The sequence below is a fragment of the Alexandromys fortis genome, unplaced genomic scaffold (genome assembly GCF_014885135.2).
Source record: "Alexandromys fortis isolate MF-2015 unplaced genomic scaffold, M_Fortis_MF-2015_v1.1 scaffold_88, whole genome shotgun sequence".
NCBI classification, from domain to species: domain Eukaryota; kingdom Metazoa; phylum Chordata; class Mammalia; order Rodentia; family Cricetidae; genus Alexandromys; species Alexandromys fortis.
This window is the reverse complement of record NW_026067961.1, coordinates 5,954,399-5,981,078: the sequence shown is the minus strand read 5'-3', so window position 1 is coordinate 5,981,078 and position 26,680 is coordinate 5,954,399. Positions and strand designations below refer to the sequence as shown.

Genomic DNA, 26,680 nt, shown 5'->3' with positions numbered 1-26,680 from the left:
TGGGTTACATCCTTTCCTGTTGCCCAAGCCTGTGGTCACTGCTCAGTCCTTGTTTCTGGCTCATCGGCCTCACAGGCCGTGGCAACTGAATCCTTCCTCTTTGATACTTCCTCACTCTGGTGGCCAGCTGTCCCTTTGGAGACCCCCAAGACCATCTACTCCTCTTCCTCTTTGTGGGACCTCTTCCTGACCTCTGTGTAGTGAAGCACTCTGCCGCTTGCTCCGGCTGCCTGTCCAGGTCTTCTTGCCTGGTGGAACCTTTACCTCCACAAAGACCTTCTGCCATCCTTGCCACCTTGGGAAGCTGCAGCCTTGCTGAGGCGCATGCCCAGTGAGTGCTATGACAATTTCAGCAGAGATGTTCTTTCTTTTGTGATAGAATTTAACTACATAACCCAGTCACTTCATGTCTCAGTCTCCATAAATGCTGGGATTACAGCATGAGCCACCATGCCCATCCTAGTTTTATTAGAAAAAAAAAAACCCTAAATTACATTAATTTTGTATGTGTGTGCGTGTGGGCATGGGTGCCATGTGTGCACTGAGAGGTCAAAGGACAGCTTGTGGGAATTATCAGTTCTCTCCTACTTTGTGGAAAACTGGAGACAGAGGGCTGGAGAGATGGCTCAGCGGTTAAAAGCACTGGCTGTACTTCCAGAGGTCCTGAGTTCAATTCTCAGCAACCACAAGGTGGCTCACAACCATCTGTAATGAGATCTGGTGCCCTCTTCTGGTGTGCACATGCAAGCAGAACACTGTATACATAATAAATAAATCTTAAAAAACAAGAAAAAGAAAGAAAAGAAAACTGGGGATAGAACCCAGGTCATCAGGCTGGGTAGCAAGTACCTTTACCTGCTGGGTAACCCACTCAGCTTTAAGCTTTAAATGTATGTTAGTTCTGTCTTTAACACATACTGAATCTGCTTGGAGACTTCCCTAAGGGATTGAGATGGCCTACTGTGTGATGCAGGACTGGACTCACCGAGTGCCGTCCTTCCCTGAGCACAGTCTATGCCCTCTGTCTAGCCTTCCTTCTGGCCTCTCACTTGGCTTTGTTTCCTACAGTGGCAGCCTGAAGAGATGGGGCAATGCCTCCCTGGGAGAGACAGTCACTGTCAGTCCTGCCCTGACCAGTATCTGGCTCCTCCATGTGCTATGCTGACCTAAACCATGTGGTGTTAATCCCATCACCCTGAGAAGCTGTGGATGGCACCCTCTTTGTTCTGGGGGTTTCTCTAGGTATTTTCCCCTAAGACTAAGAGATGTTTCTTTGCACCTCCCAGTTCTCTTTCTCTACACCCTCACCCTTGTTATTTGTTTTTGTTTTGTTTTGTTTTCCGAGACAGGGTTTCTCTGTGTAGCTTTGGAGTCTGTCGGTAGATCAGGCTGGCCTTGAACTCACAGAGATCCACCTGCCTCTGAGTGCTAAGATGAAAGGCGTGCACCACCACCACCCAGTTTACTTAAGCACCACTCTAGGTTTTAAGGCACCCTTCACACTTGTAGCACATTATGTGCACATGCACACACACACACATTTTCTTTTTATGTTCTCTGGTGTTTTGCCATGAGTGTCAGGTCTCCTGGAACTGGAATTACAGTTCTGAGCTGCCATATGTGTGCTGGGAATTGAACCCAGGTCCTCTGGAAGAGCAGTCAGTGCTTTTAACCACTGAGCCATCTCTCCAGCCCCATCATTTTCTTTCTAATGCTCTCCCTTCTACTTCATGGCCTGACTTGGTTTTGAGATCCTCCTCATAAACCTCATTCCTGAAGGGTAATTCCATGCCAGCTTCATTTCCTGACCACTGCACTGAACACTTTCTGCTTGATGTTATACATCTGGATTTGTATACATCACTGTTTTTGTTTTTAATAGGGTATGCTGGGCTGAGCCACAATTCCCAGCACCCACATGGTGGCTCAAAACCATCTGTAATGAGATCTGGTGCCCTCTTGAAGAAGAGATCTGGTTTGTCGTCCTCATCAGCTTAGACCATGAAACCCAATACGGACAAGTCTGTTGAGACCCACCAAATACGGGCTGCCCATGCAGGCTTTAGCACTGCCAGGACATAAATTAAAAAAATAAATAAATAAAAATAAAGATGCTGACCTGGAGTTTGATAGGCATAAACTCTAATCCTTGTGCCCTTACACTTCCTGGGGGCTGAGATCAGAGCTGTGTGCCACCATACCTAGTCTATATCTTGCTGGAGACTGAATTCAGAGCTTTGTGCATGCTAAGTAAGCAGTCTACCAACTGAGTTGCATTCCCAGCCACGGCCCGGAACGCCCAAGTACTGAGACTGCAGGTGCGCACGGCCACACCTGACCACGTCATTGCTTCTGCTTAGATCCAGCCTTCCATGCCATGGGCCTTTGCTGGGTTCTGCTTACACGGGGAAGTGCACTGCAAAAGTCAAATTACTGCCCTCTCCACCCTTCCCAGACTCCTGTACAACTGGTTATCTTGGGTAGTTCTACAAAAAGGGGCTTTCAGAGAATGCCCACTTCTTTTTTTAAAGATTTATTTATTTATTATGTACACAGTGTTCTGCCTGCGTGTACATCTGCAGGCCAGAAGAGGGCACCAGATCTCATTACAGATGGTTGTGAGCCATTATGTGGTTGCTGGGAATTGAACTCAGGACCTCTGGAAGAGCAGCCGGTGCTCTTAACCACTGAGCCATCTCTCCAGCCCAAATGCCCACTTCTTTTAGACAAACAACTGATCACACATTTGGCAGGAAACTCTTTCAAACAATAGCACCATATGTATTTCTCAGTTATGTCAGAAAGGGGCCTGTGGCACACCATGGCCTTCTTTTTTTTAAAGAGATTTATTTATTACAGGTTCAGTGGCAAACACCTTTAATCCCAGCACTCAGGAGGCGGAAGTAGGGAGGTCTCTGAGTTTGAGGCCAGCCTGGTTCACAGAGTGAATTCCAGGTGAACCAAGATCACACTGTGAGACCCTGTCTCAAAAAACCAAATAAATAAATAAATAATAAAACAAGCCAGGTGTGGTGGCGCACACCTTTAATCCAAGCACTGGGGGGGGGGGGGAGGGAAGAGGTAGGCAGATCTCTGAGTTCAAGGCCAGCCTGGTCTACAAAATGAGTTCTAAGACATACAGGGTTACACAGAGAAACCGGAAGTAGGGAGGTCTCTGAGTTTGAGGCCAAAATGCATTGTGTGCACATGTGAAATTCTCGAAAAATTAATAAAAATAGTGTATTCAAAATAGAGTAATAAAGTTTATAAATAATAAAACAAGCCAGGTGTGGTGGCGCACACCTTTAATCCAAGCACTGGGGGGGGGGGTGAGGGAAGAGGTAGGCAGATCTCTGAGTTCAAGGCCAGCCTGGTCTACAAAATGAGTTCTAAGACATACAGGGTTACACAGAGAAACCCTGTCCTGAAAAACCAAAAAATAAAAAATACAAAGAATTATCACTGTAAGAAGCAAAATTAGTATGCAATGGCTTTCCAAAGAGCACAGGAATAAACACAAGAGTCATTTGATGCACTGGTTGTACCTTTATTATTCTTACCTCGTTCACTAGCAGGTCTGTGATGCAAGGTTACCATACACAGTTAAATAATGTCTGCACTACACATCTAAGGCTATACAGCAGAAGAGTCAGGATTAGTACAAATACAAGAACTGTATTTACATTTTGTATACTCAAGCTCCAAACATCAGATATTTACAAAATAAAACATGAAAATGAAATCCAAAATTAATAATGTACATTGTTGCTTGTGCTCAACTCCTTCACTGGGGAGAGATCAGTTTGCAAAGTCTTGGTTCAAAAAGGCCACTTATGCTTCACGGGTTCTGTCACAGCATGGGGATGGTGATGGGAGACGTGGCTCTCAACAGACAAGTACTTTGGAGCCACAACGTCTAAGACAATGGTAACCATGAGGAGGCTGGTGAATTCCTTGGGAGAACTGATGCCAGAATACACAGCATGAAAAAAAAACAACCAAAGATGTGACAAGTGACGTGTAACATCCAGGACTTGGCATGAGACCAACCTCTGCCTGGACCTTCTGTCTGAGCAGCTATCTACTGGGAAGTTTTTGTCTCTCTTCGCAGTACTGGGGGGTGAATCAAAGGCATCACACAGAACTGCTAAGTGCTCTACCACTAAGCTACGCCCCTGACCTCTGGCTGTAACCTCAGGTGTTTTTAACACCAGTTCTGTATCAACTCTTAATTTCTTTTAAGTCATAAGGGGCTCTCTTAAGATTTTATAGAGCTCCAATACCCACTTCATAAATGGCCTTTTGAACAGTAACAGCAATAATCTCCCCGCCAATGGTCTTACCCAGTCTTGGTGGCTCACTGTCATGGTGGATGGCCGTAGTGCACAGCGCCAGAGTTCTATTCCAATGCGCTCAGCAGACCTTCTAAGAGCAGCAACAGAACTATTCTTTCCTTCTCACAGAGCGAGTTAAAGATTACACTTTCAAAAGAAACCCAAGTGAAAAGTGAAGGACCCACGCCCACGAACACCCAGCCCCAGTACTGTTCAGGAGAGCCAGAGCACGACACCCAGGAGGGAGCGCCCGAGTTCCACCAGGCACCACCCAGGGCAGAATCATCCCATCAGTCCAGTGTGCAATTCATTACAGCTGTATAAATATACAAATACCTTACAAAGTTAAATCTCCCTGTAAATTAGACAAGCAGCAGTGGGTAACAAAGTCTATGCTTTGAAATACATGACAGAAGCCGTCTGTTTTAGACCCCAAAGCCCTCTCACAATCATCCTTCATCTAAACAAGATAAAAAAACAACTTGAAAACGAATAGATACATAGATTCCACGCAGCTGAAGGGAAATAATGGTGTCCGGGTTGATGAGCCTTCAGCACTTGCCGCATCAGCTCTCTTATTTATGGATGGAGTTTGGAAGCAGCCTGGCCCGTGCTCTGCCTAACCTTGTGCAGGGACTGCTTGGACCTGCACAGTCTGGGCCTGAGAGCTGGCTGACTCCCAGGGTGGTTCCCAGAAGCAGGCAAGGCCTGAGCACTGGTCAGGGGCAGTTAGAGGATGCATTTGCTCAGGAGAAGGAAGGAGGGAGAAGTCAGGAAGAGAGAGGGTAACTAGCACTCACTTTCTGTAATTTGTATGTTTTCATTCTAGGTTTTTTGTTTAAAGGAGTGCTTTGAAAATTAAAAAAAAAAAACCTTAAAAGGCACTCTCCTTAAAGACTAGTTGTCTTAACTTTTCTACTATTATGGCGGCCACAAAAATGCCACAAACAGGTCCTGCCATAAAACCCTTCCTCTTTCAGAGCAGAGGTGACCGTGCCTGGAAAAGGAACTCAATCCCAAACTGCTCAGATTCCAATCTGAGCACGCACCCTACAGAAAGAGGAGCGCCAACAGCAGCAGATAGAAACATGCCTGCCCAAGTTTCACCTCACTTTCCCTGGCTTCCCACTGAAGCCGCCTTATCTGGGCATTTATGAAGGGTCCGTTTGGCTCATTCTAACATTGATATTTGCAAAGCAAAGACTTTCTCACCCAGTTTTGTCTGAGTTTCAAGAGAACACAAGCATTGCATCGTACAGTTCCACTCCCTCAGGCTGCACACCTCTCTCAGAGACGCGAGTCCCCCCATCCACCCTCACAGTAGCAGCAACGTCAGTGACTCAGTTTAGAAGTGGCCTTTCGTCTTCATTTCCCTGAAGGAAGATTTAGTTCTGGTCCAGGACACTGTCTCCAAGCACAGACAGAGCCTGCTGGATTTGAGTATACACCAGAGGGGCATGTTGAGTCCATTAGACAACAGGCTTCTGACTACATTAAACCTCAGACATGCGCTTAGAAGACAAGTAACATACAGTTAGTGACCTATGCTTTAAGGAGAGGAAGGAAGGGTTACAAACCCACCAGAGTATTTGCTGATCATTCTTTCAGATAAAACAGTCTGATTTCTGCCCTCTCTTTCCATGGTGCACTTTTCCTTTCCTTTGCAAGGCAATGGTAATAACCATAAGGGGCTGGGAGTCTTGCTCTTCAGGGAGAAGCCCCGCTGAGATGTCAGGAGCGGGTCTGCAAGCCCACGAGCCTCCCTAGCGGCTGCTCTGCAGTGCCGAGTGAGCTCCTGACCAGAAGGAAATCCATTCCACCACTACCCTCAGGTGGGGAACCCTCCCAGAGTGGAGGTGAGCAGATGCTTTCCTGGGTGCCTGAGCAGTGGTGAAACAGGCTGGCAGGACCAGTCACTGGCCAAGCAACTGAAGGAAACAAGCCAGGGCTTTCTGTGCCCTACTAAGTCCCATAACACTCACTGGCAGGTAAAGGAAGAGCATTAGTTTCTGATGGTCTCTTGAACCCTGACCTGGTTTGTTAGAAGCCACGGGAACTAGTGGCAGGGAGTTCCTCTTCTTTCTAAGAGGGCATTTCCAAACCACCGGGGAACAGTGACCAGTGGAGGGGAGGGGAGGGGCGGAGGTGGTGGGGGCCCGCAGGTCAGGATCCAATGCAAACCACAGGACAGCTGGGAACACTCCTTCTTGTCCCTAAGTGTTGTCTTCTGATTTGTTTGGAATGGTGGTGGGGACTGGTCAGTTCTGGCATCCAGAACACAAAGCTCGTCATGTTCGTTAAGGAGACTAGCATTATTGGGAATGGCTGGAGTCAGAAGACGATTTCAAAGTTTACACTGAAGCTGCAGTCCTTTGACCAAAGAGAGCTACAACAATCACAAGCTGCACTCAGCAATCTCATAGCAAAGTTGATCCAGTTTCTCCCACACGTCAAACACTCCCCAGCGCCCCCTGCTGGGAGATGTGTGCACGACATCACATGATTCCAAACAGTGTCACCAGCATCAGGAATGCTGAGGACAGAGTTGGAAACCTAGACAAAAGCCTCCTTCCCAGTGAGGAGGAAAAAGGCTGCAGGACTCCACTGAGAGCCAGTGACTACAGCCTTCCTGTAAAGATCACCCCCACTGCCCACTGCCCGCTGGACTGCAACAGCCTGGCCTTAAAGGGCCAGCAGTAGCCGCTCTCCCGGCCTATCACAAAGGCCTTCTGTCTCTTCCACTCTAAAAGCCCATGCTTTAGCCCTGATGGACAGAGAATATAAATCCCACTTCTGAGTTTCCCACAGTGCTTTCCTGAATGGAAATGCAGGATTAGTCACCAAAAAAAAAGAGACAGAAGGAGGGAAAAGCAAGTTTTTTTCTCATGGGCTGACATGCCAAATGTCTCCTCCCTTAGTCTCTAAGCCACCCAGGAAAAAGTAGTATTATCATAAACAGAAAGAGAGAGGGAGAGAGAAGTTACCCTGAAAACCAGAGTTACACAGAGACAGCAGACAGACAGTGATTATGAAGGGGATCTACCATTCAAACAGAAGCTGAAGTACACCGGAAAATAATCTGGAGATTTGCTGGATCCCCTCAGGGTTTGTGTGTGAGTGTGTATGTGTGTGTAGTGTTTTCCCCCTTTTGTTAGGCCACATGCTACAAGTCTTAGCACAAGAAAAAAGAAGAGTACAGAACCATGGAGATAGGGGCAGGAGAGCTGGAGAAGTGCTGGATGGAAGGGCAAAGGAGGAAAGCCACAGGTTACATACAAGAATAACCGTCAAGAATCACAAAGAGAATGAGAGGTAACACTTTCTTTATCTGTCGAAGTGAGCAAGGCTCAGCAGAACTGCTTAGTATTTTGGCTGGCTTGGGCATCTGCGAGAGAGTTTTGACCTGTGAGAAAGATGGGAGGCAGGGTTAGGAAAAGGCAGGGTTAGGTCTCCTCAAAGGTGACCCAGGGCCGCAGACCCAGGGTGCTATGCTCCTAAACATGGTTCTGGGAACTCTGTGAGATAAGCCCCTCAGAAGCAGAGAGCTGAACTGTGGGAGTCCATTAAAGCACTCACAGTCGTCCCTTCACTCAGTGCCCGCCAGCAGGGCCTCTTGACAACTGAAACCAAGAGGAGGCTCAGTGGTGAGACAGCATCCTTACGGGAGGACACAGACGCCTTACAGAAAGGGTCTCATCCACACCTTGTGCCTTCATCACATTCTTGGCTTCCCTCCACTTTCAACCCAGTTAGGATGTCTTTCCCATTCATGTTGCTATCTCGGGGGCTAAAAGCCAAGGAGAGAAAGGAAATGGCTTCCTAGAGCTAGGCATGGTACTGCACACCTGTAATCCTAGCACTTGGGAGGAGGTGGAGAACTCAGAATCCAGCCTGGACTACACAGGAGGATTGTCTCAACAAGACAAAATCAGACAAGAGAACACCTTTACCTTATTGTGCCAGCCAGAAGTGGGTTAAAGGCATATAACCAGTCATTCATGTCTTTGTCATTGAGTGCTTGCAGAAGGACCCCTCGGTGCTTTGTGCATACAGCAAAGGTATTAGGTGTCTGGAAAGAAACATTAAATGAATGAGAAAGTCACTATAAGCACCTCGGATATAAAGTAGGGCCCATGCCACCGACCAGAGCGCCTGACTGTAAAGGGAAGGACAGACTGACCTTCACCATGGCTTGCTGGTCCTCACTGTACTCCACCTGTGCTGTAGACAGGTTAATGATGCCACGCTCCACGGGATCTTTGTCACTGTTATAGATGAAGACATAAGGGCGACGGACCACAACAAAATGTTTAACCCAGTTGCTGGAAAGAGGCTCCTTGAAGTGCAGGTATCCCTTCTTAGATACCACTGACCTAAAGGATAGAGCAAAAGAAGTCAGTTTCTCCAAAATAAGTGATAATAAGCTGAGAACCATCGACACATGCCTCCACTAGGGAAGCCCCCAGATGCAGCAAGACAGACAAACGGTCCCTTTGGCCCAGATTCCCATTGGTCAAAGCAACACAGAAAAGAGCAAAAAGCCACAACAGCATCGAATGCCAGGCTTGGATGCCTGATACACACAGCAGAGACAGTCAGTGTACTCCTGGCCGGAACACACTTGCCCAGACAACCCCCTCCTGCTGCCTGTCACAGCACTCACCCTGCTCTGACTTCTTCAATGTCTGGAACAAGATTGAGAAATTCATTTTTCCCCGCTCGGGCCAAATAGGGCGTCTCCACAGTTGGGACGATCTGAAACTGTTCAAATTCTTGGCAGGGACTAGAGGCACGAGAGTTGGCTTCTGGGGTCCTTATAGAGAAGGGAAGGAGTAAGAAGCGTCTCAGGAAGGTCAAAGCACCTGTGGACATCACCCTACCAGGACACAGTGCTTCTGCCTGAGACCAGGGCAAACATCAGCTGCAGCATTCAGCTAAGACAAGCTGGTGTCAGAAAGGTAATTCTTGCAGGGCGGTGGTGGCGCACGCCTTTAATCCCAGCACTCGGGAGGCAGAGGCAGGTGGATCTTTGTGAGTTCGAGACCAGCCTGGTCTACAAGAGCTAGTTCCAGGACAGGTTCCAAAACCACAGAGAAACGCTGTCTCAAAAAAAAAAAAAAAAAAAAGAAAGGTAATTCTTTTTTTTTTAACATTTATTTATTTATTATTTATACAATATTCTGTCTGTGTGTATGCCTGCAGGCCAGAAGAGGGCACCAGACACCTTTAAAGATGGTTGTGAGCCACCATGTGGTTGCTGGGAATTGAACTCAGGACCTTTGGAAGAGCAGGCAATGCTCTTAACCTCTGAGCCATCTCTCCAGCCCCCAGAAAGGTAATTCTTGATTCCACTTTCTCGCCACTGAGTCAGGCCCTCCCGCTAGTCTATAAACTCTATTCCCTTGCGAGTTTCCTATCAGTCTCATGGCCAGACCCGAGGCAGTGGTTCCCAGGTGTGCCCCTGACTGACAGCAGCAGCATTCTCTGGGACTGGTAGACTTCGTGAAACTCAGGGAGACAGATGCTTGGCCACTGTGTGTCTTTAGTAAGTCCAAGTAGAGAAGCAAACAATGAGAAGCATCTAGGTCCCTAAGCCACAGGAGCAGAGTGGCCATCTGGACATTCTTTATCCCTGTTCTGATTGTGTTAGGGACCTGAGGATACTGTATCTTTCTGATTCTAAAAGTCAGTTTTACAAGCCTTATTATTCGTGTGTGTGTGTGTGTGTGTGTGTGTGTATGTGTATGCATGAGCTAATGATGCAGAGGTCAGAGGTCAACACTGGATATCTCCCTCTATCATTAGCCACTTAATTTTAAAAGTTTTAATCTTTTATAAAGAGTCTATTTTTTCTTTGAGAGTTTTATACCTGGACACAATGTATTTTGCTAATCTCTACCTCTCTATTTCCCCGGACTCCCTGACTCACCAACACATGCCCCTTCCAGCTTCCTGTTCATAATCTACTGAGATCAGTTAGCACTGCCTGTATTCACATAGGTGTGGGGTCATCTACTAGAGCAAGGATAACCTAGTAGTGGCCATGTCCCAAAGAAAAATGACTCTCTCCCAGAAGCCATCAGTTGCCAATAGCTCCTCGGCTAGGAAAGGGCCTTGTGAGCCGTGCCCTGACCTGTGGTAGGGCTGTGACTGTCTTCACCTTGCACAGATCTTAGACAGGCAGCCACAGCTGCTGTGAGTTCATAAGCTGCAATGGCTATGTGACACTCAGGAGACAGCATTCACAGTACTCCTTCCTGCCCCAGCACTGAAATTCCTGCTGCTCCCTCTTCTGGGATGTTCGTGAGCTTTGGAGATGGTATTTTTGAGACAGGGTCTCTCACTGAATCTGGACCTCACCAACTTTAGCTGGACTAATTGGCCAGCAAGCCCCAGGATTCACCTGTCTCTGCCACCTCAGCACTGGGGTTACAGGCACAAGGCACTGAAAATGCTTTTTACCTGGGTGCTGGGGGTCTGAACTCAGGCGCTTATGCTTGGACAGCAGGAATTTTATCATCTGAGCCACCTCCCCAGTCCTCCACGTTTCATCATTTCCTCTTGAACTGGGAAGAAGCTTACATTTGGTTGGTGTGTTTAATTAGCTTTTCCTTTCTTAGTGACAAATATAACAATTTTATAGTTAGTAACACTCTAAATTAATTGACTGACTCATTGATTGTTTGGTTTTCCAAGACAGGGTTTCTCTGTGTAGCCCTGGTCATCTGGTAATTTGATCTGTAGACCAGGCTGGCCTTGAACTCAGAGATTGGCCTGCCTCTGCCTCCTGAGTACAGGGATTAAAGGCACGTACCACTGCCGGGCCCTTTATTAAGGCATAACGCGAAAAGAGCTCACACACGTCTGGGTGGTCTGTAGCATATTACTGAGAACCACAGAAAAGCTGGCATTTTCTCTGCCTGTCTGTGAAATCGGGGACTTACTTCTGGTCCATTGAGCTGCTCCTTGAGTCCGCCAGAGAGGGGCATGTGGAGGAGGGGGTGAGGGTGGAGCTGCTGAAACTGGCCACAGACGGGTCCCGTCCAATTGGAGAGACGTCAGACAGCTAGAAACATGAACATCACCTCTGAGACTGAGCAGCAAAATAATGGAGCTCACCGACTTTAGCTGGACTAACTGGCCAGCAAGCCCCAGGACCTACCTGTCTCTGCCTCCCCAGCACTGGGATTCTCAGCATGTTCCACTGGAAATGCCTCTCACCAGGGTGCTAGGGATCTGAACTCACATGCTCACACTTCTATGGCAAGAGCGTTAGCTCTGTCTCTGCTGTCAAGAGCAGCAGAGATTCTCCAAGACAACCAGTGCCTCATTTTATTAAGCTCATCCAAAGGTCATAAAAGAAGACAAACCTCAGCTGTGTGTAGAGGCACACACTTGGGGAGCAGAGGCAGGTGGATCTCTCTGAGTTCAAGGTCAGCCTAGTGTACAGAGTGATTTCCAGGACTGCCAGAGCTACACAGAGAAACCCTGTCTCAAAAATCCAAAAACAAAACCAAACAAACTAAACAAAAAAGAAGCCATACCTCTATTTTTTGCATCAACAATTCTCCTTCTAAATAGCCTCATGCACATACACATCAAGCACCTACAGCAAGCATGCCTTACTCTAAGCACATGGCACAAGTCCTGCTCTCATGGAGCATACATTATTTGATGAAGAAAATAGACACAAGGTTTCTCTGTGTAGTTCTGATTATCCTGGAACTCTGCAGACCAGGCTGGCCTCAAGTTCCAGAGTAGCCAGAGTTACATAGTGAAACTATGTCTCAAAAAAATTTACAATAAATAAGTACATAAAATAAAAATTAAAAGTGCCAGATAGTGGGGTTAGAGAGATGCCTGAGTAGTTAAGAGCACTGGTTGCTCTTACAGAGGACTTGGGTTCAATTTCTAGGACCCACATAGTGGCTCACAACTATCTGTGACTCCAGTTCTAGGGGATACAACACCTTTTTCTGACTGTAACAGACACGAGGCACAAATGCAGTGCATAGACCTACATGCATACAAAATGCCCATACATATAAAATTAAAAGAATAAAAATGAAAAACAAGAGTTTCAGAGAGCTGCTAGCTTGCTGTGGGTGCTGAAGGAGGCTCATTCCCAAGAAGGCAATGCTGGAACAAAAACCAGAAGATATGACGGATCCAAACACAGGAGTGTCTAGAAGAAGGTATATGAAGTATACAAAGACCCAGGCAGGCAGTAGTTGGGAAGGCTGAAGGAAAAGCCAGAGAGTCAAGCTGATTAAGACCGTGAAGGACACACAAGTACGCTCATGAATCATCATCACCCTTTGCTGAAGGCATTGAGCCTGATACAGCCAGGAGCCTTATAATCCTTTTTTTTTTTTAATTTATTTATTTTTATTTTATGTGCGTTGGTGTTTTGCCTGCATGTATGTCTGTGTGAGTGTGTCAGATCTCGGGGTTACAGATAGTTGTGAGCCACCATATGGGTGTTGGGAATTGAACCCAGGTCCTCTGGAAGAGCAGCCAGTGCTCTTAAGCGCTGAGCCATCTCTCCAGCCCCATCTTACAACTTCTGTGTCATACAAAAGCATACCACTTCCTACAGCAGATGCTCTCCTAAGGGAAGCAGGAAAGAAACAAAATACTTCCTGTGTGACAGTGGTCCTAAGCATTGTAGAGGGAGACTGCCATCTTCAAAAGGCAGTGTTTTGACTACAAATCAGAAGATATACCAGAGAATAATGCTATGTCCCTCCAAACAAAATCTATGCCCACCGCAGGGCCTGAAAGCACAAAAGCCGTGATAGGAAATCTCGACAGCTGGCAAGGAAACAGTCGTCACCACAGTGGTGAAAACAGCCGCCTTTGTGTGCTCACCTTACAGTCACTGATGCTGCCATGAACCTGGTTGAGTTCCCGGTTGAAAGTGTGGGTGAGAAGCTGCAGGCACTAAAAAAGAGAGAAAGACAGAAGATGAACTGGTTAAGGTTGAACATCAAACTCCAATGGCTAAAGGAACCACTGTGTACAAGAAAAGCTGGCATGTCCAACACCTATGCCAGAGCTCAGATGTTGCCTTAGAGTAACTAGGAAAATCCTGAGAAAAGCCAGCATATATCTAGGTAAAGCCATAAAGAACACATGGGTTTAAAGAACCATTCTTTTTTCCAAGACAGGGTTTCTCTGTGTAACCACTAGCTGCCCTGGAACTCACTCTGTAGATCAGTTTGGCCTTGAACTCAGAAATTCATCTGCCTCTGCCTCTGAGTGCTGGGATTAAATGGGTGTACCGCCACCACATTCTTCATACAACCAAAACAAATGACTACAAACATCATAATTTCGAAGTGCTCAGGAGTTGAGCACAGTGGCCCGTGCAGAGGCAGGTGGATCTCTGTAAGTTCAAGGTCAGGCTGGTCTACATATCAAGTTCTAGGCCAGCTAGGACTATGTAACAGAGAGACCCTACCTCAAAAAAAAGGCACTGCTGTATTCATAAGCACTATAGGCATGGCACTATACGCCTCTAATTTTAGCACTCAGCAGACAGAGCCAGGAGGGGGTTGCTGCAAGTTCAAGGCTAGCCTGATCTACGCAACAAGTTCCAGCTCAGTCAAGGCAATACAGGAAGATTCTGTTTCAGAAAACCCAAAAGAATGGACATCCCTTTAATTCTCATTCAATAAAAGACATGGACATGAGTTGGCAATCTAGGTTAGTGGTAGTGTTTGCCTAGCGTATATGAGGATCTAAGTTCAATGCCCCACACTGGAGAAACAAAACCCCATCAGTTTCCATTTCCTCTGTTACCATCTACCGAGCAGCTACACACCCATGGGTCATCCTCATCCACCTTTGCCCTCTCCCATCCATCCAGAACCCCTTCTTCCCGCTCCTAAAAAGGCGCCATCGCTCTTCCTGGATCACTGTCACAAGCTCTCTTCCACAGTCTCACAAAGCAATCCTTTTCATTTCACTAAAGAAAACTATTGTTGGGCTGGAGAGATGGCTCAGTGGTTAAGAGCATTGCCTGCCCTTCCAAAGGTCCTGAGTTCAATTCCCAGCAACCACATGGTGGCTCACAACCATCTGGAATGAGGTCTGGTGCCCTCTTCTGGCCTGGAGACATACACACAGACAGAATATTATATACATAACAAATAAATAAATAAATATATTTTTTTTAAAAGAAAACTATTGTTGTTGTTGTTGTTTAATTTAATGTATTTTGTTGTACTTCAGGCCAAACTCAGTGCCTTGCACATGCTGGGAAAATGCGCTACCCCTGATTTATATACCTTATTTCTATAAATAATTATTAAATCTTGTTTAAAACGACATAGAAACAAATGCCATTTAAAATATTTACATCACTCCCAGGACCCACTGGACAGTCTTGGATGACCCACACAGGACCCACTCCATTCCAGCCCCCCCCCTCATGAATTCCCTAAGCTACTAGCTGCCTCCTACCACGTACTTCCAAGGTCAGTTCAGGAAGCCTCATCTATGGGGCACACCCCGTGATAAGCTTGTTATCCAGGCTTAAGCTTAAGGGCAAGAATTGATCCCTATTATTTTTACATTCACTGTCAGTGTCTTTAAAGAACACAGAGACTATCTCAGTCGTCCCCTCCACCCCTGTGGTAGGGACTCTGAGCAAGAAAGAAGGGATGCTCCACCTTTGTAGCCAGCTCTTTCTCTCGGTCCACCAGGCTTTCGATGTCTGCTGAGTCATAGCCACTGCTCTCGCTAGGTGTGATGGCGCTTTCAAAGGTGGTGGTGGAGATCTGAGAAGACATACTGGTGGAGGTGCTGAGGGTCCCACTGCTGAGGCTGGGGGACAGTGAGTCACTCAGAGACTTGGGTATGCTGTCACCAAGTCTATCCCGAAGCAGCAAGAAGTGGCGTGTTTTCTCCACCTGAGAATATGAACATCATTATCTAAGATCATTAAGTGTTTAAAGCACAAATCACTATGATTGCATCTCACAGACCAACAAGCTGAGAGCCGTGGAGAGAAGGCAGGAGTGGACTGGGTGTTCGCTATCCTGCCCGAGTCCTCAGTACCTCGTGCAGCAGCTCCAGCTTCTCCAGCTCCCACTGGTGCTCCAGGATGAGGCTGTCTCCACGAGGTCGCCAGCCTGCTAGGTTCTCTTCTCCCCGCACATATGCCACAGAGGTATCCAAGACTTTTCTCCTCCGCCTCTGCATGCCTAATATAAGAGGAAATGTATCTTTTGTTTTTTATTCCTCCAGAGAAAAATCTGATTCCAATTTAGGTCAAAACAAATTCCTAACTCTTACACATTTTTACATAGCAAACTAAATTTGGCCTTAAAATCTGTGAGATTGTATTGGCAGCACTGATGCCTGGAACGGTGGCACTGCAGAGACAGAAGCAGGGAATCTCTGTGAGTTCCATGACAGTCAAAACTATACAGTGAGACCCTGTGGCAAAAAAGAGAAAGACAGCCAGGTGGTGGTGGTGCATGGCTTTAATCTCAGTTCTTGGGAAGTAGAGCAGGTGGATCTCTGAGTTTGAGGCCAGCCTGGTCTAATACAAAGGGAGTTTTCCAGGACAGGCAGGACTACACAGAGAAACACTGTCTCAAAAAAATGAGAGAGAGAGAGAGAGAGAGAGAGAGAGAGAGAGAGAGAGAGAGAGAGAGAATATACATTCATGGCATTCTCCCAAAGCTATTCTCAAAACTTGTTTCCATGTGAGATGCTGGGCTCAGACCTAGGGCCCTGCACATACTAAACTACTATTACTATTACTGACCTAGTCTCAGCCCTGACTGTAAACCCGATGGTCTCTCAGTAAGGCTGATGTTACAAGTTCAATAATGCAAGGCTGACAAACAATCTTCGTTAAGGCAGTACAGTAAGCAGCTGTGAGGCTTTCTGAGCAGCCATGCAAGGTGGCTCAGAACCCGTGCCCCTGGCACGTGAAGGTAAGAGGAGTGATGGAAGTTGCTGGCCTTAATACAACCTGGTCTCAGGAAAAGCTTTCTAAGTAAAGTTATCTAATTCTCAAAAGGCTTATATTTCCCAGTCTAGCAGATCATAAATCTTGTGTCTATGTACCCTGCCCCCTGGTTTGTAAAATACAGTTTCTAAGAGACGTGAGTAAGAAAGACTCTGGAAGCACATGGTGTGGTGGGCGCTTACCTGGACTACCAGTGTCTGCCATTTTGCATAGGCTCAGTTCATAAATTCCAGTAACTCGGTTGCTATTTGAAAATAAAGTAGAAACAATGGCTGAGTTTCTTGTAGCATAAAAGTGGCGAAATCCTAGATTTGTTTACTTAAGAAAGAGTGGGCCTTCTGAAGGGGCTACAATTCCACATACACACTTCTTTTTTCATTTTTATTTTGTGTGTGCGTGTGTACGTGTGTGGGTGTTGAAGGACAGCTTGGGGAGTCAGTTCCCTGATATCGTGTGTGTGCATGTTTGTTGAAGGACAGCTTGGGGAGTCAGTTCCCTGGTGTCATCACGTGGGTTCTGAGGCTCAGACTCAGGTTTCAGACTTGATGGCAGGTCCTTTACCCTGAGCCGTCTTTCTGCCCTGGCTAAGACACCGCTCACTTTCTTGGTAACTGTGGTTTACTTGTCTTCTCCTAAGAGGAGCTTATTTTCATTTTATTTTGGCCACTGTTATTTCAACAGGATGAAAGAATAGGATAAACTAGAAAATTTACAACGTAACTGAGAAAACAGAAAACTTCTTGACATAAGAGAAGACAGGAAACCGTCTGACTGGAATGAAACGATCAACAATTCTGAACACTGTGAACAGAAAGGGCCTCTCAGCCTTTCACTGTATTATAGTAATTCTTATTTTCTTTGTTAAGCTGGGTGGTGACAGTCATGTGTCCATGTCATATCTTGTCAAATGTATTGGTATGCCTTAAATATGTAAAATAACACTTACAAAGACAAAACTATCATTATCAATTTGTTTAAAAATATGATTACTAGTGACAATAAGCCCTTGGAAACCTGTTCTGGAAGTATCTGCCATACAGAATTCTCCGTGCCTCCACCAGCTCACACCTCCACTAACACTGCATTGCATGCCAGCATGTGAGCACTGCATCTCAGGTATCAGTTACCCAGATGGTCTGTAGATGGCAACAGCAGATGGGTACCCAAGGGCTGTTGTTTCTTTCTGTTGAACTGGGCAAAGACCTGCAAACTAAGCTTGTTTAAAAAACTTACGAGTCTGGTGACTTTGAATAGCCACTACCAAAGAGGCTTCGCAGAGAACGTGGCGGTGAGATCTTGGCATCTCGGGAATAGAAGACCATGCACACATCCTTGGTGATGACGGCTGGCTGGATGCAATGATCCAACTGCAAACAGACAAGATAAGGTGCCGAATGAACGCAGGCAGAGCACCTGGGATGCGAGGCTAGACTGTAAGCTGGTGTGGAGACAGGCAGGCTTCTGCTTCACCAATGATTTCAAAAGCCGCTCAATGGATAGTGATGGAAGGTCAGGTGTGTTTATAATGGACACATTCATTTTCCTTTGAGGGAAAATGCTATCATTACACGCTATTTAAAAATGTAGAAACTGAGATACAGAGAGCTTATCTAAGGACTGGGCAGAAAGTGGCAGCACAAGGATTAGAACTCAGGCTCAGATCAGGCATGGTGGTACACGCCTGTAATCCCAGTACCCGGAAGGGGAAACAGGAGTACCAAGCCACCCTCGGCTACATAGTAAGTTTGAGGTAAGCCTTGGATACATGAGACTCTGTCTCAAAAGATAAAATTAACAACAGAAGAACTCAGCCTTGTTCCCAGACACAGAACTATTAGTTTCTATTCTGACCAGGAAAGCCTGGTATGAAACTGTCTTAACCGGTGACTGGGTTCCTGAAGCTTAAGTAATCAGAAAGTTGTTATCTGAAACAGAATCTAAAACAATCAGAACAGTTAGCAAAGTACAATCAAATAAAAAAATTTAAGGATACGGAGAGAAAAGAATTAAAAATAAGTTGAAATTTTGCTGACTGTTCCGTGTCACTGCCCACTTCTTAGGGCCTGCTCAAATTCTGGGTCCCTTACCTCCAGATAAGCGGATAAAGTCATGTAGATCTTTTCTCCATAAGGTGTCACTCGGTTCAGAAGGAGGGAGTTATGTAGGGAGCTGTCCCATACAGCCTCAAAACGGTAGAAGGTCCTGGGTCAGAAAGACAATGTGTCAACCAAAAGGGGCTGATGTTAGGGCAGCCGAGGGATCCTAAGGAGTCCTATGCCAACCACGGCTCTGTCAATCACACTCTAACAGCGAGGAATCTTATCTCCTAGAGGGAGAGGCAGGTGCCCAGCCATCATTTAGGGACACTTAGTTGAGTTCCCATCCCTGATTTTTGATAACCTTTCCTCCTATAACCATGACAGCAGTGACACCACTGCCAGGGACGGTGGCACAAGGCTGCAGTCCCCACACTCAGGCAGAGTCGGGACTGCTGAAGCCCGAGACTACCTTGGCCTAATACCAAGTCCCAGGCTGGCCAGGGCACAGCACAAAACTCGTTCTCAAACAAGAGCAGCCCCAGCCGGGCAATGGTGGCGCACGCCTTTAATCCCAGCACTCGGGAGGCTCCCGGAGGCAGGTGGATCTCTGTGAGTTCGAGACCAGCCTGGTCTACAGAGCTAGTTCCAGGACAGGCTCCAAAGCCACAGAGAAACCCTGTCTTGAAAAACNAACAAAAAAAAAAAATAATAAAAAAAAAAAAAAAAAAAAAAAAAAAAAAAAAAAAAAAGAAGAAGAAGAAAAGTGACGAGATGAGAAGGAAGGAGGCAGCCACTGTGAGACAGTCCACACAGCAGAGAGCTAACCTCCCAGCACAGCTCGGCTGACACGTAGAAGCTCTATCTGGGAGGGCTAGAGGGAGGAATGGGCAGAATTTAACTATGGAGAATGTTATTTCACTGAGTGACCACAGACCAATCCATCAACAGGAGAGAATTTCACAACACTGGAGGTGGTTAATTATTCAGTCCTTCCAAACACGTCTGAAAATCAACCTTCTATTTAAGAAATCATCAGAAGCTGAACTTAGCATTCATCCACAAAACGAGTTTAAGTTCTTCAAGGATTAATGTTTCCTGTTATCAAAAATGACAGACAAGGTGACGCTGGTCGGCTACAGATGAATGGAAGCTCTGTACCATTTTTCTCCTTAGAACTGTGACACCTCGTGCAGGAGATGCCTGGTCACCCCACAGCCTCATAACACAGCGCTCAGGCAGAAAGGGCTCTCCCCTAGCTCACACAGGAGTGAGCTCACCCTGCTCCCTGCAGCCCCATTCTTCCCCGCCCTTCTGACCGGTTCTTGCTCACTACTTCTGCTTTTCTAGGTTTCCAGTGGAGGTCAGCAGCCTCTGTCTGTCTGAGCACACCCATGCATCTCCTCCTGCCTCACCTCATTAGGCCAGGGCCCAGGTTCCAGTGCCCTGTGTAGCTGTTCTTAGCTCTTTTCTGGAATGGGATGTTTCTCAGTGTCGAGTACCGGAGGGAATAATATGAGTCATGAAAATTCTCCATATAGACTCAGAAGTCAACAAAAACGCCAAACAGGGGAAGCCTTTTTCATGCTTACAGATTGACCAGAAAACCTTCATGCACCCCAAATCCCATTTAACGTAAAATCGTTATTAAATTTGGTTTAAGGACAACTCTAGCTGGGTGGTAGTGGCACGCGCCTTTAATCCCAGCCCTCAGGAGGAAGGCAAGTGGATCTCTGACTTCAAGGCAAGCCTGGTCTACAGAGTGAGTTCTAGGACAGGCTCTAAAGCTACACAGAGAAATCCTGTCTTGGAAAAAAAAAAGGGGGGGGGGAGGAAGGAAGGAAGGAAGGAAGGAAGGAAGGAAGGAAGGCAGGAAGGAAGGAAGGAAGGAAGGCTCTAATAACGGGAGATGGCATTCTGCCCTTTTATTCTGTCCCTACCTGCCACAGCGTCTGGGATGGAACTACCTGTCAGCTTGCCAGGGCTGGGGACATACATACTGAAGGAAATAAAGGTCCCTTGGCGTAGAGGGTGCAATGACAGAGATTTCTATCACTGTTCCCTGTCCTTAGAGCTATATTCATTCAATCCCAAATCCTCACTGAGCTCTACCTGGACCACTCCTGGGACCATGTTTGCAGCTGTGAAAGAAAGGTCTTTTCACACTTCATTTTCAAGCTAAGACTTCATGTAACCTGAAACAAAAATTATTCTAGTGCAGACCTGGCTAAGACAAAGGGGAACTCTTTCTTCCTTTCCTTTTTCTTTTCTTTTTCGAGACAGAGTTTCTCTGTAGCTTTGGAGCCTGTCCTGGCACTCACTCTGTAGACCAAGATGGCCTCTGCCTTCCAAGTGCTGGGACTAAAGATATGTGCCACCACTGCCCGGCTAAATTTTTTCTACACCCCCAAAAGAAAAACATATTAAGACATACAGATAAAAAAGAAATGTTTTAAAATACATGAGGCCACATGGAATGGCACATGCTTTTAGCCCTGACACTCAGGAAACAAAGGTAGGAGGATCTTTGTGAGTTTAAGGCCAACTTGGTCTATATAGTGAAACTCTATCTTGGAAAAAAAAAACATAAAATAATAAACAGTTTAAAGAAACTAACGAGCTAACATTTCTTCTCACAGACTCAACACCCAAATAGCACAGAACCAAACAAAGATGAGTGGGACCTGCAAAGCTACAGAGCAATGAACCTTTCACGCTTTTGAGAGAGTGGGGGTGGGGAGACAGGAGGAGGGCATGTCAGAGAACAAAGCCTGAAATTTCATATGAAATGTGAGCTATTCTATTTCAGGATGTAGAAGAAGCATTTACAATTTAGTATATGGAATGAGAAACTGGTTTAGAGCAGTAAGTCATTGGAGAAGCTACACATGCAGCTGAGTACACGGCGAAGAACTACGGCACCAGCAGCATTCTGAGGCTGCAAACTAAGGTCTTGCTCTGTTCTAGGTACAGCTTAGGCTTACACAGGAGTAAACCACTGAGTCAAAACAGCAACCAAAGCAACATGAGACAGAAAGCATTGGGTAAACTAGGACCTCTATGTGCAAAAAAGCAACAGAAAAGCAACAGAAAGTACCTAGGAATATCCTTATCAAGAAAGAGCCTGCAAAAATAGAAAAAGGCCTTCGTTAGTCCAGTGGCCAAAAGACAGAAAGAGAGAGAGAGACAGACAGACAGACAGGGACAGAGAGACAGAGAGACAGAGAAAGAAATATATAGACAGAAACACAGAAAAAAATATTTTTAAAAAAGGCAAATTATGCTAACAAGCAAACTGAACTCCAGTGGGCAAACAACAACAAACAACAGAGACCTCTGGGACACAATCTAATAGGGAACTTACAGTACCATGGACTCTTCTGAGACTTCATTAAGAAAAAGCATGGACATACGAAGAGATATGGAGATCAGATCTATGACCCCCGCCCGCCCTTCACCATGGGGACCTTGTACTGGTAAGAAACTGCTGTTGAGGTAAGAGAAAGTATAGGTGTGGGAAGAAAGGGAACTGGGATCTGGCCAATTATTCTCTAAGACACATATATGATACTACCAATCTGCAATCTATGCATTCAATTGAAACACTAGTCCTTAGATACGAGAACATGAGTCCCCTTAGTCAAACGCACTTAGCAACTCACCACACTAATCTGAGCTTGCAACGCTTAAAACTGTGTCAACTTGACAGGGCCTAGAAATCGTCCTCAGAGACAGCTCTGTAGGCATGTGCGTGAGGGCTTGTCTGGTTAGTTAACTGAGGTGGGACAAACCTCCCTAAAGGAGAGCTGCGCCATCCCATGGTAGGGGTTCTAGACTGAATCCAAAGAAGACAGTGAGCTGAGCACCACTGAGTGCCAGAGTGCTCCTCACTCTGCTTCCTGCCTGCAGTACATTGTGACCAGCTGTCTCAGGCTCCTGCTGCCTCACTGTGGGGACCATGTTCCTGAACTGCCACAAACCTCGTGAGGCTGCTTTGCCAGGTGTGCTGTCATAGCAACACAAGTGATTAATACAGGCCTCTGCCGTCATAGCAACACAAGTGATTAATACAGGCCTCTGCCGTCATAGCAACACAAGTGACTAATAACAGGCTTCCACCTCCCTAAAGCACAAAAATGTGAACATTCCAAACTGGAGAGGTGTCTCGTATGCCTCGGGTACTGGAACTGGAGTTACAGATAGTTCTGAGCTGCTATGTGGGTCTGGGAACCCAATCTGAGTCCTCTTGAAGAGTGGCCAGTGCTCGTAACTGCTGAGAAATTTCTCCAGCCTTCTTAAGCCTTTGTATGCCAGCTGTGTTTATTGTTATAATAATTTCAATTTCATCAAACACTAGGCATGTCTATCAAATGTGAAGGTAAAAAGAACTTTCTGCGAAGACCAGCTGAGATTTTTCCTAATGTGAAAATTCTGAATTATTTAATTTAGTGCTAAATTTAGGTGAGGTTTTTTTTTCTTTTAATCTGAGACAGGCTTTCACTATGGGGTCCACATGGTTTCGGAATTTAAATCCTCTAAACCTCTTCCTCTCAGCTTCCAGTTCTTGCTCTACCAACTAGAAAATTACACAATACATTATGAGTGTGGTTTTCACAAGAAAGAATGAGAATTCTAACAACTGACCCCAAAACTCAAAAAAAAAAAAAAAAGACTTCGACCTATTGCAGGGCTTGATAAATGAATGTGTATACACAAAGCTTCAGCCCTGAAAACATAATATTTTTGTTTTTATTTTAATTAATTAGCTAATTAGAGACAAGGTCTCTCTATGCAGTCCTGGCTGTTCTGGAACTTGCTGTGTAGACCAGGCTGGCCTTGAACTCATGGAGATTTTCCAGTCTCTGACTCCCAGGACTGGGATTAAAGATCCTAGGAGTTGTTAGGGAATCTAATGTGAGCCCCTCAATCCACACAGGGCTGACACTTCCATGTCCCAAGGTACCCTACCTGCTGGAGTTGTGGGAAGACTTCAGGGACTTGGCCGAGATGATGTTTAGGGAAAGGATAGCATCAACGGCAGCTTCATCTACCTCGGGTTTATTCCTAATCCGACCTTAAAGAAGGAAACCAGAAGATGAGCATATTACAGACAAGACATAACTTTGTTAAATCAAAATGTCTGGTGGCACAGGCCTATAATCCTAGCTACGCAGCAATAGCAGAAGGATCACAAGTTCAAGGCCAGCCTGGGCAATTTAGCAACATCCTGTCTTTAAGAAAAAATATATATATAAAGAAAAGATATAAGGAGATAGCTTAGTGGTAGAACACGTGCAAGATTCAATGTTAGATTCAATCTTCAGTACCATATCTCGGTGAAGGACATTTGCCTAGATGTTCTTTCTCCTCTGTCTCTGCCTGTCTCTCATACACACTTCTTTCTTTGAGACAGGGTTTCTCTGTGTAACCCTGGTTATCTTGGAACTCGCTTGTAGACCAGGATGGCCTCAAACTCATAAATCTGCCTGCTTCTGCCTCCCAAATGCTGGGATTAAAGGCCTGTGTCACCACTGCCTGGCCACACACACTAGGTGTTAGAGATCATTTGGATAAGTGTAGGATCCAACATGATTTCCCAAAGTTGTCTCATTTTGTTTTCCTGTGCCAGGATGTAGGTCAGGGCTCTACCACTGAAACATGGCGCTGACTGACCAGGATGTAGGTCAGGGCTCTACCACTGAAACATGGCGCTGACTGACCAGGATGTAGGTCAGGGCTCTACCACTGAAACATGGCGCTGACTGACCAGGATGTAGGTCAGGGCTCTACCACTGAAACATGGCGCTGACTGACCAGGATGTAGGTCAGGGCTCTACCACTGAAACATGGCACTGACTCACCTATTTATCGTACATCAACCAACTGCACATTCAGAACATGCAGAGATTTTTTTCATAACCTCTAGCTCAGATCCACACTCACAGTTAATAGTAGAATGGCATAGTAATAGAAACTGAGAAAAGGAGTTTCTCCCCCCCCTTTCTTTCCTATTTGCAGCAGAAGGGATTAAACCCAGGACCTTGCATTTACTAGGCAATCACTCTACTCCTAAGCTACAACCCCAGCACTCAAGAGAACTTGAAACTCAAGGCCTTTATTTTCTCTACTCTGTCTTCTCCACATTTCTATACTAGAACGACACATTTCTGAGAAGCCAGCCGCCCTCGGCAGCCCTCGGCTGATGGAATATACTCACCCACCACCAGCTCACGGACGTCTTTCCAGTGGAGCTCACTGCCCTTCTCGTGGATCATGGTCACTGTGATCCGCCGCTGGATGCCCTAGGGAATGGGATGAGATTACAATGTAGAATATGCTAGAAACTGAACTAGGCGATCGCTGAGCTGGTTTTAGGAGATGCCTGAAGGGCACAGTGCTTCACACCTGTAAGCACAGCATGAAGGCTGAAGCATCCTGGGAGAGCGACAGAAAAAGAGTGGCAGGGGTGGGAGTGGGACGGACACACAGAAAGATACACACGGGGGGGGGGGGGGGGGGGGGGGGAGGCAGAGAGAACAACAGACTGACTGACTGAGCCCTGGTAATATGCTCTAGGGCAGTGGTTCTCAGCCTGTGGGTCTTAACCCCTCTGTGGGTTGCCCATCAGGTATCCTGAATATCAGATATTTACATTATGATTCCTGACAGTAGCAAAATTACAGTTACAAAGTGGCAACAAAATAATTTTATGGTCAGAGGTCACCACAACATGAGGAACTATCTTAAAGGGTTGTTGCGTTAGGAAGGTTGAGAACACTGCTCTAGGGGAGAAACCCCATGCAACATGGATGGAAATCCGGACAGGTCGTTTTGATTTTTTTTTTTCTTCAAGATAGGGTTTCCTCTGCATAGCCATGGCTGTCTTTGAACTCACTTTGTAGACCAAATTGGCCTCAAACTCAGAGATCTGCCTGCCTCTGCCTCCCAAATGCTGGGATTAAAGGCTTGAGACACCACCATACCTGGCCTGGCTAAATTTTTTTAAAAGATGGAATCTTGTTATTTAGCTCAAAATGGACAGGAACTTACTAAGAAGCCAAGATTAGCCTTGAACTCATAATCCTCCTGCTTCCTGGATGCTGGTATTACAAAAGTGTAGCAGCATACTAGGTTTGAATATAATTTTACCAAATGAGTAGCAACCATTTATAGAGTGTATTTTTAATCCATCCAAACTTTCATCACCTGCGCCCATGAAGAACTTCTGGCTGGGCTAGCAGTACATGCCTGTAATCCCAGTACATGGGAGGCTGGGGCAGGAGGATCTCTAAGTTTAAGGACCTGGTGCTGTAGAGCATTTTGTGTACCATGAAGATTTGTCACTTGGATCGGTTTAATAAGAAGCTGAAGGACCAACAGCTAGGCAAGATTTTCGGGGCAGAGAGGACAGTGGGAAGAAGGGCAGAGAGGCAGACAGACACCAGGAGACTCAGAGGAAGCAGCGTGGGCAGTACACAATAAAGGTAACCGAGCCATGTAAAAGAATGCAGATTAAAAGAAAAGGGTTAATTTTTAAAAAAAGCTAGGTAGAAAGAAATAGCTATCTTAAAATATTTTTATACATACAAAGAGGATATTAAAAAACAAAAACAAAAATGTTATGACTAAATCTGGAAGTAGTCTAAACTAAAACCCAATAATGGCAGGGCATACTTATGAGGGCTTTTTGCTTAATTAAATAATTTGAAATGGGATGATCTGCTTCTAACCTGGATCTCTGAGTTGGGAACATACACCCTTAATTCAGATCTTGAGGTAGGAAGACCCACCTCTAAGCTGGGCCACACTGGAAACTGCTACTCTAGAGAACTCTAATAAAAATAGAAACAGTATTTGAAGTTTTGTGTTCAATTCCCAGTCATTTCCTACCCTGCTTAAAAAAAAAAAAAAAAAAAAAAAAAAAAAAAGGGAGGGGGACACAGCAAAAACGCTCTCCCACTTTACCCCCTCCAAACAGAGATGAAAAGTTGAGAAATCTGTTGTTCTCTCTCAGACTTCAGTACCTGGTGTAGCAAGAATGTCCCCTGGCAGGGTAAGCCTGCTGTATGGTCAACCACAGCCGGAATATACCTGTAAGAGTAAAAACACAAAAGGCAGAAGTCAAGGCTACTTCATCTGCCAAGTCTTCCCGGGCTGCTGTTTTCCTACACTCCGATCCCATGTCCAACCCACGCAAGCACTTCACCACAGAGCCCCGGGTGTCTGTCACCCTTCTCACGCATCTGCTTGTCATCGTCCAGCCCGACTGGAGTGCTTAAGAACAGTGATGGGTTTTGATTCCATGTCTGTCCCTTGCACAAAAC

General features: G+C 45.9%; 1 protein-coding gene across 5 annotated transcripts in view; it reads right to left on the bottom strand.

The window, feature by feature from the left end:
* Positions 1–3,523: 3,523 nt before the first annotated feature.
* Kif1b (kinesin family member 1B) overlaps positions 3,524–26,680 on the bottom strand; it is a 135,589-nt gene continuing 112,432 nt past the window's right edge. For all 5 annotated transcript variants that reach the window (XM_050153343.1, XM_050153338.1, XM_050153340.1 and 2 more), the window contains 14 exons: positions 26,381–26,447; positions 24,574–24,658; positions 23,325–23,430; positions 18,408–18,522; positions 17,554–17,687; positions 16,503–16,564; positions 15,399–15,544; positions 15,011–15,250; positions 13,206–13,277; positions 11,279–11,400; positions 8,998–9,147; positions 8,515–8,707; positions 8,285–8,403; positions 3,524–7,737 (listed from right to left, as the gene is read on the bottom strand). In XM_050153343.1, coding sequence (XP_050009300.1) covers positions 7,695–7,737; positions 8,285–8,403; positions 8,515–8,707; positions 8,998–9,147; positions 11,279–11,400; positions 13,206–13,277; positions 15,011–15,250; positions 15,399–15,544; positions 16,503–16,564; positions 17,554–17,687; positions 18,408–18,522; positions 23,325–23,430; positions 24,574–24,658; positions 26,381–26,447 — 1,654 coding nt within the window. In that variant the 3' untranslated portion in view covers positions 3,524–7,694. The remainder of the gene's footprint in view (positions 7,738–8,284; positions 8,404–8,514; positions 8,708–8,997; positions 9,148–11,278; positions 11,401–13,205; positions 13,278–15,010; positions 15,251–15,398; positions 15,545–16,502; positions 16,565–17,553; positions 17,688–18,407; positions 18,523–23,324; positions 23,431–24,573; positions 24,659–26,380; positions 26,448–26,680) is intronic.